The 15,964-nt window shown below is 43.9% G+C and overlaps 1 protein-coding gene across 14 annotated transcripts in view; it reads right to left on the reverse strand.

Moving 5' to 3' along the window:
• Positions 1–551: 551 nt before the first annotated feature.
• The window catches only part of PKP4 (plakophilin 4), a 228,825-nt gene continuing 213,412 nt past the window's right edge, over positions 552–15,964 (reverse strand). For 9 of the 14 annotated variants that reach the window (XM_073883809.1, XM_025855694.2, XM_073883803.1 and 6 more), the window contains 6 exons: positions 12,786–12,981; positions 8,708–8,792; positions 8,467–8,584; positions 5,325–5,453; positions 3,567–3,640; positions 552–1,812 (listed from right to left, as the gene is read on the reverse strand). In XM_073883809.1, coding sequence (XP_073739910.1) covers positions 1,564–1,812; positions 3,567–3,640; positions 5,325–5,453; positions 8,467–8,584; positions 8,708–8,792; positions 12,786–12,981 — 851 coding nt within the window. In that variant the 3' untranslated portion in view covers positions 552–1,563. The remainder of the gene's footprint in view (positions 1,813–3,566; positions 3,641–5,324; positions 5,454–8,466; positions 8,585–8,707; positions 8,793–12,785; positions 12,982–15,964) is intronic. The other 5 variants (XM_073883822.1, XM_073883827.1, XM_073883839.1 and 2 more) reach the window with 4 other exon arrangements.

Genomic DNA, 15,964 nt, shown 5'->3' on the forward strand with positions numbered 1-15,964 from the left:
AGTCCTCCCACTGACAAACTTTAGGAATATTCTTGTTTGTATTTGGATTTCCATTTCACTTTGGATTCTAATCTCACGCTGCAGTCCATTCAATAAGAGAAAGCATTTCTCTCCTAGATCTCTTTCCATATACTCACAAATATAAGCACACGTTCTAATTTATGATTCGTACCTCATTTGCAGGATATACTGAGCTCAGTCAACAACTCTGGGTTTGACTTGCCATATGGGTTGTTTCCCACGTAAGATCCAGGGTGGAAACCATAAGACTTAGGAAGGCCTGTCTTTGGGCCTCCAGGGGCTGGTGCCTCTCATCTCAACAAATGGAGAAAAAGCTTACAAGTTATGCTGCTTGGTATTATTGGAACCCCTATCATGTATATCATGAATGATCATGGGATCATTCAGCAAAATAATTATTTAGAATTTGTTTTGGTTTCCTGCATTGGTGTCAACCAATAAGTGCCCAACCATTGTTTTTACCTAGTTATTGAGTTCTTAAAAAAATTGCCAAAAGGAGTCGTTGTCAATTTAGTTAGGGCTGGTCTTGCCAGATGTAATTTCATTCAGGTGAAAAGCAGTGTTAAATACATACAGCACTCTGAAGACAAAAAAAAAAATACAATGTACATTAAAGAGGAGGAAATGTCATAGTTTCATTCTTTGGTACAGTCCATCTCATAAAGTGTATAAAACTAGAAAAGTCCATAAAACTTGGATATATTTACAACATGCAGTTAGAGTCACATTTATAGAATGTGCTTTTCTGTATTACACACAGAAAATAAAAAAAGAACAGGGAACAAATTTCCAAGGATGAAATTTCCACATTTATTTTTCTTTCATGTGCATAGAAAATGGCAGTGAAGTGTCCTATGAAAGAGGCAGGGAATGGGCATGGCGTTTCTATACCAGACTGGACTTTGTGCTTCAAAGGTACACTATTCATTTCGAAAACAAAGGATGTTATAGTTGTTTTTAACTGCTAACAATTCCTTGGGTATCCCATTTGTTTTTTAAGCTGTCAGTTTTCTTCAAATCTCTTTTCAAATGACACACTGCATTACAAATGATGGCACTTAACCAATGTGGCATTTCCATATTTACACCAACAAAAGAAATTTACAAGACATAATAGCATACAATCTTGACATTTAGTAATAGCAATAAAACATGAAGGGCATCCATTTTATTTTTTTCTGTACAAACTATCAGAACATAACTTTATTCACATTAAAAAAATCATCTTTAATTTGATTTGACCTACACATCCCCCATCTCATTTCACCCATGTCTCAAACCTCTCATCACATTGCCCACACCTTCACCAGACTATAGAATCTACAAGTAATTAGATTTAACACCTAAGTAGAGCTTAGAAAGTCCTCTCTCCCAAAGGTTTCCTTACTTCCCTGATAATTCCTCAAAAAAGAAAAAAAATATGCTCTTCACTTGGTCCTTTCATTTCACTTTCACATTTCATCAGCAAATCAGCAAGATGGATTTTGCATCTCAACCCAAACAAGGTTAGAAAGAAGAGTTCCTCTACCGAGCATCTTGATGCTACACCCATGAGTCTGGGGACCCTGGGTACTGTTCTGCTCTGTAAGAAGGTCGTTTTGTGGAATAAAAGTCTACATAATTTGTGGTCGATTTCAGTCCATACTGTGTTGAATAATCAGTAGAAGCTGGAAAGTGAACTCGGTCATCAAAATAAGGATCTTCATAGCTATGAGGAGACTGCAAATACAATCTGTACGCGTCAAAGTTCTTTCTGTTGGAGTCATCTTGACTATAATACAGCTGTTGATGCTGTTGACAAAATGAAAAAGCAAATAAATCAAAGCAATTTTTGGAAATACGTGTTTAAGGGAAATTAATGTGGGTTTCCTGCTTCATATTTTTAAAGCAGTATTCAATATTTGTGAACATATGGTTCAAAGTTCTTTCTGGTACACACTGTGTATTTGCTAGTAGACTGTAAGGACTTTAAACTATGTTTATAAGTGGGCTGGCAGAGTTTGCTCAAGTCCTGTTTTAAGGCCTGTAGAAGTTGGTGTCTCCGGAGAGCCCAAGATGGCCTCTGGCTACCTCCTTCCCCTGCTAGAGGTCCGGTTCTGTGCTCTGCTGTGGAGGGGCCTGTTACCTGGGCACGCCCAATGAAAGGATGGCCTTGATTTTTGCTTTGACACAGGGGAACCATGACTAGTACATCATGAATTTGGTTGGAGGTTGGATTTTCATGCTTCAGATAGTTGTGTATGTACAGAACCATCCTTTAAAACATTTACCTAGAGATGAAGATTGAGTCCATCCCTCAGTTTTAAAAGAAATGTGAGGTGCTGTTAAAGGGGTAAGCAATCCCTGGGCAGAATAATAAAATTGGAAGAGACACGTGAACAAATAGGAAAGACTTCCCCAAGCCAGGACTAATCAGATTTGTAAGGAAGCAAGGTGAAACCCATGTGGGCATCCACGTCAGGGCACCCTGCCCCCATTTCTTTTTGTGTTATCTTATCTCATCTCTGACCTCACATTAATGTCTTCAAATATGTTTGAAGAAAAACTGTCATGGCTCTTATGTCTGTTTTCCCTCTTGATCATGCCCAACCCCCCCCACTTAGTAAGATGTAACAAATTTACCATGTACATATCAACATCATGTTCTGGAACCAAGTTCATTCTAACATTATAAGCATTTCAGAGCTAAATTCTCTTTTTAATTTAAGTTAGAGTTATGATTTTAAAGTTTTTTTCCCTCCTGACTTAAAAACTATGGCATAAATTATGAATAATTTGGTAAGTTCTTTTTTCTTCCATCAACAGAGAAAAGATGACGAAATGGAGGGAGGTCTTAGAGTATCCTTATCTGAAGTTCAGGATACAGGATTGTTTGGAAAACCCCAGTTGCTCATGTATTATTGGAAGGTAAGAGGAGAGATCAGACGACCTAATGTGGGCATGGCATCAGGAAGGACCGATATAAATTTTAGGCCCCCAGTGAAAGCAGATTGGATGCCACCATTAGTCCCCACTCTGATGGAGAGTGGGATCCACCCCAGTAGGGCTGAGTCCACTTTGACTTCTGAAACTAATGGAGACCTGGCCACCGACTCAAGTGTTTTCAAACCATGGATGCTTGGATGTGCAGGGAGCCATGAAGATGGGACATGAGGTTTACAAAAAAGAACAATGAGATGAGAGAATGGAGTGTGCTTACCACCTTTCCCCACCCAGAGGATGGAAGAGAATTTAGAGATTAACAGAAAAAAGGAGTGGGAAACGGAGATTGTTGGGCAAAGAATATGAGTTAAAGACTTCTTAGGTGGTTCCCATCAGTGGCATGGTGGTCTCAGCAGCACCGATTTGAATATTCAAGCACATGAGGCTACTGTGGAGGTGCTTTGCTTAAACCACAGATGAGCTTCTGAGGAGCAGAGATCCCTAGGGAAAGCTCCTCGGCCCCTGTTGTGTTGGCCCAGCTCTGGTAGGTCAACTGGCGCGGACCCCTTTCTGTGTCGATCCCTGCTAATCGGCCTTCTGTAAAAATGATATTGCAAATTCACCTGTAGCCGTCTATTTTGTTCTCTTGCTGGTGAGGAATAGGAACTGATGTAAATTGGTGAAGGTTTGCTGGAGCCTGTAAGAAAATATTTTATGAAATTAAAACTAGTGCTCATCACTCCGGTCCATTAGGCTGTGTGGGCTCCCTGCACTAGGGCTGGTACGGTCCCTGATGGGGCCTGCCTTTCCCAGTGCCAGTGGGGATCGGGAGAGGCAGCTGGGATCCCTGGATCTAGCCATTAGCCGATAATGGGTATGGCAAAGGTAAGTCATGTGTGTGTTTCACCGAAAAGCAATACCAGTCCAAAAAGGTTTCCTTCTCAACCTCTGGTCACTGTGAGGAGCTGTGTATACCTGTAAAGGTCTCCCTGGCTGGCTCTGAACAGCAGCCTGGCTCCCTGAGCCGAGGGACATCACTCTTCCAGGGCTCTGAGCTAGAGCGCTGGGTCGGATGCGGAAGGGAAACGTTACAACAAGCTCCATGCCTTCAGAATCAGAGCTCTGATTCAAAGTCCCAGGTCCTGGAACGAGCAGGCACAGGCGTGTTCTAAGCAGTCTGGCCACATGGAGGCACCGTCTTGTATCTGCCATCTTTAAGTACATTTTGAAACAAAAAGAATCTGATAATCAGATGGTTGTCTTCAAGAGTCCACAGCAGACTCCCGATGATGTCATTGGCTACCCTTCTCTTATTGTTAGGGCTAGCAAAGATTTTTTTTTTTTTTTTATGAGGAAAATGAAACATACTTGGGGGAAAATTGTTTTTTTAAGCAAGCAAAGAAGATACAGAAGGGCATGCATGCTAAAGAGGCGATCTTTAAAATAAAGCAGGCTGCTGCAAATCTGAAGCAACAATGCACTTCAGTTGATGCATTTCCTTTGCAAAGAGCTTGGTGTTTGAAATGTAGCATCTGCAATTTTCTGAGCTATTAATTGCCATAGTAACAATAGTCGATTAGTAAACAGTCCTGTGAAATCACATCTTCAAAGACAACAGCACAACTGAGACGGCTCCCCCAGCAGTTGTTAAACTGCCACCAGCTTTTTTTAATAAACAGGTTTTTTTGAGAAAGAGTACTCTTGTGGTAGCTCAGTCACACCCTTATTTGAAACTTCTAGAGCAGTTATAATTTGCTAGAGAGTTGAGAATGGGGACAATATGAGATCTTGGTAACTCTTTGGGCTGGCATCCTTCACATGAATTAGATGCCCAGGTTTCTGAATGACATAAAAATATGAATAGTATGCAACATCATTTTTGTTATTCTTAAAATATAATCACTCCGGGAAGAATCACATTATACATTTTGTTATTCATTCAAACTCTTTTCCATGAAAATGTAAACGAAACTGATCTCCATTCTCAGGTTTGAATTTAAGAAATGAGCCAGTCTAGGAGATGTGGCCTTGCAAAGCATCCCAGAACTCAGTTCTGACACAGGGGAAACACAGGGAGACACTGCATGGACGGGAAGGGAACAGAGCAAAGGGACTGCACTGGGGCAAAGCCAGCAACCACCTCTCTTGGATACGGTGCTCTTTTTATTTGTGGTCACTAGGCCACTACCTTAGCTTGTTTTGCTTAAAACAAGTGGAAAAGGCAACAGCCTCGGAAGCAGGAAATGGAGAGACTGGACCGTGGTCGGCTGCTGGGGGACCGTCTCAATACAGGCATGGGCTACTTCCCAGGCCGCTGGCGGGGTGCCTGGAAACGAGTGGCTTTTCGAGATACTCTATCACATACCCAGCTGGCGTCTTACCAGGGTACAGGCCTTTATGTGTGGCATCCCCTTGGCTATTGTAATACTGCATAGGTGGCTGGGTCCTATCGTATTCAGAGCGAGGGTCTCTGATTCCTAACAGTGCTGGTGAGGAGGAGGTGCTGCCAACTGAAGGGAGAGGCAGAGGAGGAGGGAGAGAGAAAGGAGAAGAAAGAGAAAGCAGACTGTCAGTGTCTCTGCAAAATCCTCTCTGGAAAAATAAAGGTCAGCAATTAGAAATGCCACGCAGCTGGTGCTAAAAATCAGCTCTCAGAGATACTGTGAGTTGAAGAGCAGCCAGTGCTGAGGACCAGGAAGGCAACCCTCAGATCCGCTGCTGCGAGAACCCTGCGAGAACCCGAGCCAGCGTGGCCCGCCCTCCCAGAGCTTCCCAGAGGGCTGAAGTCCGGACTGCCTGGTTAGGGAGGGGCGCAGGGCAGAAACCGCGCAGGTTCCTCAGTGGTGGGCCTCCAGGACTCCCAACAGGCCTTTACAATTGAGTGAGAATAACTTATTAGCCACCTAAGAGTTACAGTTGTTATTTTATGATCTCAGTTCTGCTGCGTGTAAAACACCCATCTTTTATCCTTTATGTACAGCTCTTTAGTAAATAGGTGTTTTATGGCATATTTTGATTTTTTAAATGATTTTATTTATTTATTTGAGAGAGAGAATGAGACAGAGAGAGCATGAGAGGGGGGAGGGTCCGAGGGAGAAGCAGGCTCCCCACTGAGCAGGGAGCCCGATGCAGGACTCGATCCCGGGACTCCAGGATCATGACCTGAGCCGAAGGCAGTCGCCCAACCAACTGAGCCACCCAGGCGCCCCGCATATTTTGATTTTTATTTATTTCAAAAATATCTCCAACTCTAAACGTGTTTGAATAACAGTGCCCAGCCTATAAAATTTGTAATTCTTTTTATGGTGATCAGCTGTCAGGGAAATTTTGTAAACCCAGTAAGCCTGGCTCCTCAAGAAGTTCACAATGCTAACAAGCCGAGCCTCACAAAACCCCAATTTGTTTTTCCCAGTTTGAGCCAAATATTTAATAATAACGTCTCTATCCATAGATCTCCTTTTGAGCATTTCTGCATAGGAGGAAAGCATGACACATCTTTTTTCTCATTAAAAAGTCATCTTGCTTGCACTAAAGTTAATTATAAATAAAAGGGGTCACTTATTCACTTGATCCACTTGAAAGCAGCGGCCTTCAAACCTTGCCACCAGTGGTTCTGCATGCCTTGATGCTTTCCGATGCAGACCGACACTGAAATATTTTTCCCTAAAAGGTCACTTTACTGACATAGGGTTGCAGTGTGTTCAACAAAGGTGAGCGTGCATGGGCAGTGTCTGTGCTACTCACCTTGCTTACTTTCTAGAAGGCAGGAGGACAAAGAACGTGCCCACCCACCTCCCACAAGCACATCAGCAAAGCATCAGAAGTGCCAGTAAGCTTATACTACATTAGTGTGAGAGATGGAGGATTAGCCCTTAGGATAACTGGAGCAACAAGTATGAATTCTATCTTACCTCTGAAACAGAATCCAAGAACTTGGATGGGCTCATCCACATTGCCCAGTGTGTATATATGAGGTCCTCAAAATAAGCTCATTGCTTAGTCACTACGCCCTCATCTGTCTGAAATTATTCTTTTGCGGGTACTACATATGCCTTTTGTTAAGCAGCCAAATCTCTTGTTTCCCCTGACACCCCTATTTCTGAGTCCCGAAAGGATTCTGAACATTTTTATAAAAGAAGACAGCCTCAGGCTACACCTGGGAGCTCAGCAAGTATGTCAAAAACCAAGCACAAGTCTCTTTGAAGAAAACAACTCATAATTTAAAAACTATGATAAAAATATACACCATACGCAGTAGGCACAGATAATTTTAAAAAATTCCTAGTACAAGTGGAGACATCCAATTATGTGGCAAGAACCGCCAGTCCTATATTTGTCTTTTTGGCCACATTTGTCCACATGAGAAATAAGACTGCCAGCAGTAGCACAGTTGAATACAACAGATAATATTTATATGTCAGAATGGGAGATTTAAAGCCGAATAAAAAAAGATATTTATTATTTTTCCTATTTCATTTAGCTAAGAATTAAATTTATAGGACTAACTTGGCTTGGTAGTAATATTCTGCCCTTACATATAAAAAGCAGTCTGGGGGCACATGGGTGGTTAAGTGTCTGCCTTCAGCTCAGGTCATGATCTTGGGAGTTCTGGGGATGGAGTCCTAGGATCGAGTCCTGATCGGACTCCTGGCTCAGCGGGGAGTCAGCTTCTCCTTCTGACCCTTCCCCTGCTTCTCCTTCTGACCCTTCCCCTTCTCGTGCTTTCTCTCTCACACTCTTTCTCTCAAATAAATAAAATCTTAAGAAAAAACAAAAAAATCTCCCCCAGTCTGAGTCTCAGAACATTCTTTCTACCAAATTAGACACTAGTAAGTAGGTAGTGTGCTTGCCAAGATTCCCAACTTTCAAATCAAAGGGAATCCCTGCAAACCCACCTGTAGGGCCTGTTCCCATCGGTCATGGATGCGGGGGTGGGGGGTGGGGTGGAAGGTTCTGGAATACAGCTCGGGGTTGGAGGTTTAACTGGGAAGGAGGAAAGTGCGGGAGATTGTAGCTCCCCCAGAACGCAGGTATTAAGATGATGTCTAAAGGACCCTGCTTCTAAGAGTTCTCACCAAGAAAACTAAAAAATCACTTTGGAGGAGATTCCAAACTTATGGCTAGTGGGCAGGCAGGGCAGCTGTTTTCAAGCATAACCAGTGGTTCTCAAAGCGTGCACCTGCACTCCGGCATCCACATCACCTGGCCAGCCTGTCAAACACAGAGTCCCAAGCCCCTTCTCACACCTAGTGAAGCAGAATCTTGGGGGAGATGGGATGGAGGGCCCTGGGATACATTTATGTGTAAACTTGCATAGACTTTTTAAAATGGAAGGAGGAACATGGGTCTGTGGTTTACAATGGCATGTAATTCCCAAAGAAGGCTCTTGGCTGGAAGAGCAAATACACCTCCTAAGTGTTTGGAGGTGACAGGCTTAATCGTCTATGTTCAGTCTTTTCTGGCTGGAAAAATAATGTCTGTCACACAAACATTCTCGCGAAGGAGTGGAGTTTGCCCACTGACCTGACTGAATGATGGGTGACATCTGTTGGTTGGTGGTAGACAAGGAAGGATGTGATTTGAATCGGTCTCGCTCTAACGTCGACACAGGTGTAATAAAATGGTTCTGATTCCACCCATCCTGTGGAGTTAAAAGAGAAAAAGAAACCTCTCAAAATGAATAATGACATTTCATTACAATAAATGATTACAAATGTGTGCTCTGATGAATGCTAATTATGCCAGAGCTATTCTTGTAAGTTACCTTTTTATAAATGCTCCGGAGGTCCCGATATTGCCATAATGTATTCAAGACCTGGGCTGCTGCCTTCACCACTTTCAGAGATGATCTAGGGAGACAGCGAAGATGTTAATGAACGTGGGCGGCACAGCCTCAGGCCCCACTTGCAGAGATTCAGGCTGCAAACCAGCGGCCAAGAGGCCATCTCTCCAAGGACCAGAGGGCACAGGCGCCGCTGCTGGAAAACACAACCAAGGAAATCAGGTGTACCTGGGAGTTGGCCAAGTTCAGGGCTGGCCAGGGTGGCAAGGACCAAAGTGAGGCTCTCAGGAAGTCAAGTCTGTGGTGAGAGGCTGTGATTGGGACGAGCAGTGACTCTCTTGAACTGGGGGCCTCTTTCGGCTGTCAGTCCCTAGCCTCCCCCCTTATCTACCAAGGGGCTGACCTTGCTGGGGCTTTGGGATTAATGCAACCATGGCCGTGCATCCTGAGTGTCAGAGGACCCTCCCAAGTTAATTTGTTTCCCCCCCATTAGTAGGTCTTCATATAAACACCTGCACTGCCGCCTTATCATTTATGCCTCGATGTAAACAAATGTACATCTGTGCCCTAATGTTCAATGTGGAAAATATGGTTGGTTGTAAATTCTCCTCTCTGAAGACAGTTGCTGAATACTGGCATTCTGTTCAAGCACTGCCGACCATGAGTCATTGCTTTTCACCTCAGGAGCTGCTCCTCTTACTCAGTGGCCTCAGCGGTAAGTGAAGAGAGAAGGCTAGCTTCGTGCCTCAGCACAGGCTTCCAGATCACCACATCAGGGGTGCATCAGCACTTGGGAGTCAGCCGTAAGGATAACGGAATACCTCTTCAGCACAGAAAATCTGACTTCAAATGTGTATCACAGGGTCTAAAAATCTGATTTCCTTTTCTTATCTCCCCAGTTAAACTTTCATGAAAGAGAGAAGCAGCAAGGCGAGCAGACGGGAAGCGCTCTCTCTTTGCCCCAAACAACAGGATATGGGGTGCAGTGATTCCAAGGGCTTCAGCAAGGACGGAGTACAGGGCAAGTTCAGGGGCGGCACAGTTTGTTCCTAGAGGTCGGGCATTTCTGGATCCATCTGCACCACCATCTCTCACCCAAGACCCCCTCTTAGTGTTCCTCATGAGTCAAGGGTAGAACCAGGTCAGACCAACCCACTCAAAGCTCTTCTAAATTTTATGTTTTCGAAATGGACCACAGAGCTCTTCTAAATTTTATGTTTTCGAAATGGACCACAGACCTCAAAAAAAAGAAGAACAGAGATGAAATTTCTGACACCCAGGATGGCCTTGCAGGGCCTTCACACCTCACAAACATGCCATTCTCAGCCAGGTCCTGAGCGCGCTGCTGGTGTTTATATCCCCGTCTGTTAGTGCTAGGCGGCCGGGAGGCAGGAAAGGACACTGGCTCCAAGGACTACAACGCGACACTTGACAAGGAGGACTGTGCCAGTGATACATACACCTTGATACAAACAGCTAGGCTAGGTGTCTGCAGAGACGGATTCTGCTAGTAGAAAGCTAACGCTTGAGAAAAGCAAAGACGCTTCTGTGCTCCCCTCTGCAGCACAGTTCCTTGGAAGAGTTACCTATTCTCCTAACTCTAATTCTCATCTTCTCTGCAATGTGTGACATCGGTAGTGTTCAGCAGAACAAGCCTCAGCCCTCATCCTGCCTGGCCGAGCAGGAGCATGTGACATGTCCTCACCCTTAACACTTCCTCCCTTGGCTTCCAATACGTCCTTTTCTGAATGCTCTGGCTACTCTTTCTTGAGTTCTTTTGCTGGCTCCCCATTTCCTTGGCCTCTAGCCATAAACCCTGAAGCCTCTTTTCTTCTCCATCTACATTTTCTTCCTTATTCATCTCAGCCTATTTCACTTTTTTAAATATGCCATTTATAGACTCCCAAATTTGTATTTCTAGTTTGGACCTCTATCCTGAACTCAAGTATATTCTACTGCCGACCATACACTGCTGGTGGATGTCTAACAGACGTCTCAAATGTCACAGGTCCAAAATAAACACCTGGTCTTCCCTAAAAAACCTGCTCCCGCAGGCTTTCCCATGTTGGTGAGTGCAATTCATCCTGTGGTCTTTTTTGCCAAAGACCTTGGGGTCATCCTTGACATTTTCCTCCTCTCCTGCTGCTCACCCGATCCCTCAGCAAATTCCATTGCCTCTTTCAGCCATGTCGGAATCGACCACTTCTTCACTGCTACAACTGTTGCCACCATTAGTCTCTACTTGGTGGAAGGGAAGGTTTGTCAAAAGTCACAATGACCCCTTTAAGGGAAGTCAGACCGTGTCCCCCCACTGCTGAACAATCTCCAGTGGCTTTCGGTCTCCTCCGAGCAAATCAAAGTCCTTACACTGACTCACAGGGTCCTGTATGTCTGGTTATGTACCCCCCCCAGCTCCTCCTGACGTGCTCTTCGCCTGCGCGCCCCCCACTGTCCACTACACACATAGCCCTCCGCTTCCTCCTTACCACCTTTCCCAGTTTTAGTATTTGCTTCGTCTGCATCTGACGGGTGGCGTTTCTTACTCACTGGTACCTCATCTACCTCACCCAGGAATGTAAGCTACCGGGAGGCAGGGGTCGCTGTGGGATCCTCTTGCTGCTGTAGGACACCGCAGGTGGGCAGAAAACTTGGTGAATGACTCCGAAGGGAAGGCCAGCGTGTTGTGTTCAGAGGCCAACCTGAGTTGATCCAGGACTTTCTGAGTCTCTTGTTTTGAAAAAAGATTACAGTGGATGAGAACATTTTTCTTTTTTTTTTTTTAATATACAAAGAGAAGTTCTGGCACTGGTTCAGAATCTCTCTAGCTTCTTCTGCCTTTCACAAATGAAGGCCCTTTAATGAAATTTTAAGAGCACAAGAAGTGATTATGGTTACCTTAGCTTTATCTGTAACATTTCATTTCCTCTGAAATAAAAAGGTGTGTGTGCATTTATTACTAATGAGATTAAAAAGATACAAAAGAAAAAAGGACTGAAAGGAAATATGGTTAATGTTGGTAGGTGAGACTTCTGGGGGATGAGAATATGCTTTGCTACATTATTCTTCTATTTTAGAAATTCCTACGAAAGTATAAACTAAAAGATTAGATAAGAAATAACGTGAGTTCTAGCACTGTCACTCAGCCAAGTAGTAAATACCGTCCGAGCATCTCTTATAGGTCAGGTTTTGTTCTCTATGTAGAGGGTACGGCAGTGAAGAAAAGACAAAGTCCCTGCTACTGGGGGAGCCAGAGGCCAGAGAAAACACTAAATAACATATCGGGTTAATCAGTGCTGCGAAGGAGAACGGGGGGGGGGGGTGGAGAGTGGGGAGACAGGTGCCATTTTATGGATTAGGTGGCTGCTATCCTGTGTATTAAAAAGGCTCCAAACAGCCCTACTTCCCACTTCCTTGAAGGATTCTTTGATGTGATACAAAGGCAAATTTATAGTCAACTGTTATAGCTCTGTGACAAAAGAACAAAACAAAACAAAAAACCCTTCTATTTTTGCCACCAATTCTCTAATCCCTACCTCTGCTGCTTCATCACTTAGGTGTCACCCAGAAGCAAAGGGAAATGTATAATCCCAGCCCAGGGCACATCCTGAGGCCACACAGCAGGCCCTGCTCAGAGCAGTGATTTTAATACTTTTTCTGCAACTGGCAGAGGAATCAGTCCCAGAACTGAGGATTCAATAAGATGTTCTTGCAGAACAGGCCCTACAGTTTGGAGTAGAGTCGAAGGTGAAAGGGAAGGTGCCCGCAGATGTTCCTCATCATAGTATTTCTGATTCTTCCCAGGGTCAGCACAAGCAAACATGGCTTTAGAGACAAAAATGAACGTAGGGATGTTAGAACTAAGTAAATATCCAAAAAGGGGCCACGTGACTGCAAATGTCCCTTCTCAACAAAACAGGTTTTAATTGGTGGAGACTGTTTAGCTTATTGGTGTGTAAGAAATGCAGGAATAAATCCTTTCCAGTAGGAAATATCCTTCTCAAAGGCCCTTATCACAGGACAATCCTAATAAGAGCCTCACGCTCCATCTCCTTGCACTTGCCTGTCTCCTCTGCCCTTGGTTATGTTCACCAGCTTCTCTATCCCCCCTGAGTCGGCCAGAGCTTTGGCGTTCTCCATGTTTTTGCTGGTGACCTCGTGCAGAGCACAGCAGATGGCCGCCATGGTCTCATCTGACAGCACACTGGGGCCGGTGCCGCCGGGAAGCCGGTTGACCAGGTCTCGCATGGCATATTTACCTGCCAAAGGCAAAAGATTTCATTCCACTTTCATAAGGTACTAGGTTTTTGTTATTGTTGCCGTTGAAAGATCCTGACAGTGAGTTCTCTCTTAAAAACATAACCTCAGAAGACAATAACATGGCAAAATAGAATGATAAATATTTTAACTGTAGGGGGGACGTTAATGTTTACTACAATGCCACTTGAAGAAAAGACTGGTCTATAAAACAAGCCACTGAAAGAAAATGTAAGTCAGTGTATAAAATTGGGTATACCAATCAAGTTGCTATAGATGAACTATTTCCATTAACAGTGAGAAAGAAAGAAATGATAACAGTTTTATTCTCAATTGAATTCCTATGTTTCAAAAGTACGTGAACTTCCTCTTAAAGCTTTTAAAGACCTATCTTTGAATAAGTTTTAAAAGTGGACCAAGTAAAGCTGCCCCATAATTCTTTTCATTAAATCTCTCTGGGTCTTAAAGTGTGAACCGGGTACCATTACCCATTTTTATCAAGTTGAAGGTAAGTACCAGCTGATCTGACATCAATAGTGATAACATGTTAGTTTCTTTTAACCAGACACAAGTGACATTTGGAATTAAAATGATGGCTACGTTATCTGGTAGGAGTGATGCAATGATAATAGAGTTTTTGACAGGCCAAGGCTGGGGAGCCCCCTAGCTATTGAAGCATTTCTTTACAGATATTCAGTTTCTCTTACTTCTCTCCAAAACCAAAATATCTCTAGCTTGTTCAATGTCAATTATCAACTGACAAACTAGAATAATTGCACAACACACAGAAGAAATGAACTAAAGCTCAAGTAAATATTTTCTTAGTTTTTTTTTCTATGCTAATAATTGAGTGGATACAAAATGGGGTTTTTATTAAAGTCCTATTTATATACAATGGTAAGCAGTAGAATACAGGCCTTGACTACACGCTGCATAATTTACAGCATTTCAAAGGGAAGGCTTTGGCTTACTCACAGTGAACATTGTTGTGAATAGTAGAAAAACAATGTTGACATTATAAGCCAGAAGATAAATGTGGTTTTTAGAACAGATGGAATTTAGCACTGGTGATTTTGAATACTCACGAAAAACCAAAATGTCCATGACACACAGTTCGTCATTTTGCTAAGGCACAACTTTAAATTGCCCCCGAGACTGGGATAAGGCAGCCCACTGTGTCTGCGAGTGAGCCTGATGGTCCCCTCAGATCCTGCAGCTCTACACAGCTGGGCTGGCCCAACTCAGCAGAGTATATGCAGTAACTTTTGTAGAGAGACAAAACTTTGTTTCCTTGTAAAAAATGGCTCTGAAGAGGAAGTCCATTGCTAGTGCTGGTGATGGACAAGAGCAGAGAGTCAAGGGGCCCAAGAAGGGGATGGTGTTTTGGAACAGAGGTGCTGAGTGAATTAAGAGTCGAATACTGAATCTGGGAGGGACTTAGCCCTCAGGAAAGAAGGGAACTTTATAGAGAAATAAGAAAGTGATTCATGAAACCATTTAAGAGTGCTCCAGCTGGGTACAAATATGCTCACAGGTGGTGAGAGAAAATGCTCGTGAGAGTTTACAAGTGGGTCAGCACCCTCACAGAAAACACAGGGACGCCCTGAGAGAAGGCCCGGACTCTCATACGCATTCCTCCTGCCCAGAGGTCTTGGCACTCAGGGGCACTGGCCCCACACCTCTGCACCTGTGTCCCCTCCCCGCTGTGCCATGATAGGCCACACGTCATCATATGCTGTCAACCCTTTATTTTTTAGCATTAGGAATTCCCAAACTATATGTGCTTCTTACAAGAAATTCAAACACTATGGATGTAACAAAAATAACTTAAAAAATCTCTTTAGGGACCTGAAGGGTTTCTCTCAAGGACATGTGGGAACTAAGAGTTATAAAGCATACTGGCATCAGGCACTAGCTGGACTGTATGAACAGGGTGTGGAAGAAGCTCCTCTTCTCTCCATGGGGGACAATTTGGCTCAAAGGAATGGTGTGTTACGAGCAGGTTAAGCTAGGTGATAATTTAAAATAGCAATTCTGCCAGGCACTATGTAGGAGCTTTCATGCAAGATGCCACAGTGAATCCTCACAGCAACTCTTTAAGGTAAATATTATTGCTCTGTTCGTTGTCTCCCCCTGCCCCCGCCCCAGGGCAGGCCTATTTTAGAGTTCAATACTTATTCACTACTCCACGTAAGATCCTGTCAAATCTCCCCCTCCCTCTCTCCTGGCCTGTCATCAGCCATGGGGCTGGCGTGGAGCTTGGCGCTGCTTCATCCTCTTTATTTGATACGCACAGCAAACCCGTGGTAAGGACAGCAAGGTGGTCGGCTCCCTTTCAGAGATAGGGTTGAGGAAGAGTTTTCAAATTTAGATGAAAGACCTGAAGCTGGGTGGGCTCACCACAGGACACCCCAGGTTACCCAGCCAGTGAGAAGCAGATCCAGGGTTTAACTTGAGGTCAACTGGAGAGTCTCCGAACTTTCCTCTACCCTATACTCCGCTTGAGTGTGGTAACGGCCTTGGGGGCAAGCAAGCTAAGCTGCCGAGGGTTTCAAACCTGAAGAGGGGTGCTCAGTGTCAGGTTCATGCAAATGCCAACCTTACATTTGGACAGCCCTGCGGGTTGGTGCCTCCTACCATTTTATACCCTATGTGCCTCACTTGCTTTAGCCTAGTCCTGACCCTGCCCCGGGAGGGAAATGGCCTCGGGACAGTGGTTCTGCCTGAGCATGAACACTAGGGAAAAGCGACAAACCATTTATGTAATTCCTTTTTTTTATTTAGATCATGGTAGTGTTGGTAAATTAGCAGATATCAGTCTCAAAAATCAGAAAGTGAGAATTAACTTCTTTTGTTGCTCAGGAAATGAACCTCTCTTGGGAAAGAGAGACACCAAACCTATCAAGCAGTGTTGTAATGTATAGCTGAAATTGCTACCTTTTTTGAAAATTTTCCTTCCCTGATCAATGTTTAATTAATGAGCTT

The sequence above is a fragment of the Callorhinus ursinus genome, unplaced genomic scaffold (assembly GCF_003265705.2).
Source record: "Callorhinus ursinus isolate GAN/ISIS: 27379988/994484 unplaced genomic scaffold, GSC_fseal_2.0 scaffold2, whole genome shotgun sequence".
In the NCBI taxonomy this organism is placed as follows: domain Eukaryota; kingdom Metazoa; phylum Chordata; class Mammalia; order Carnivora; family Otariidae; genus Callorhinus; species Callorhinus ursinus.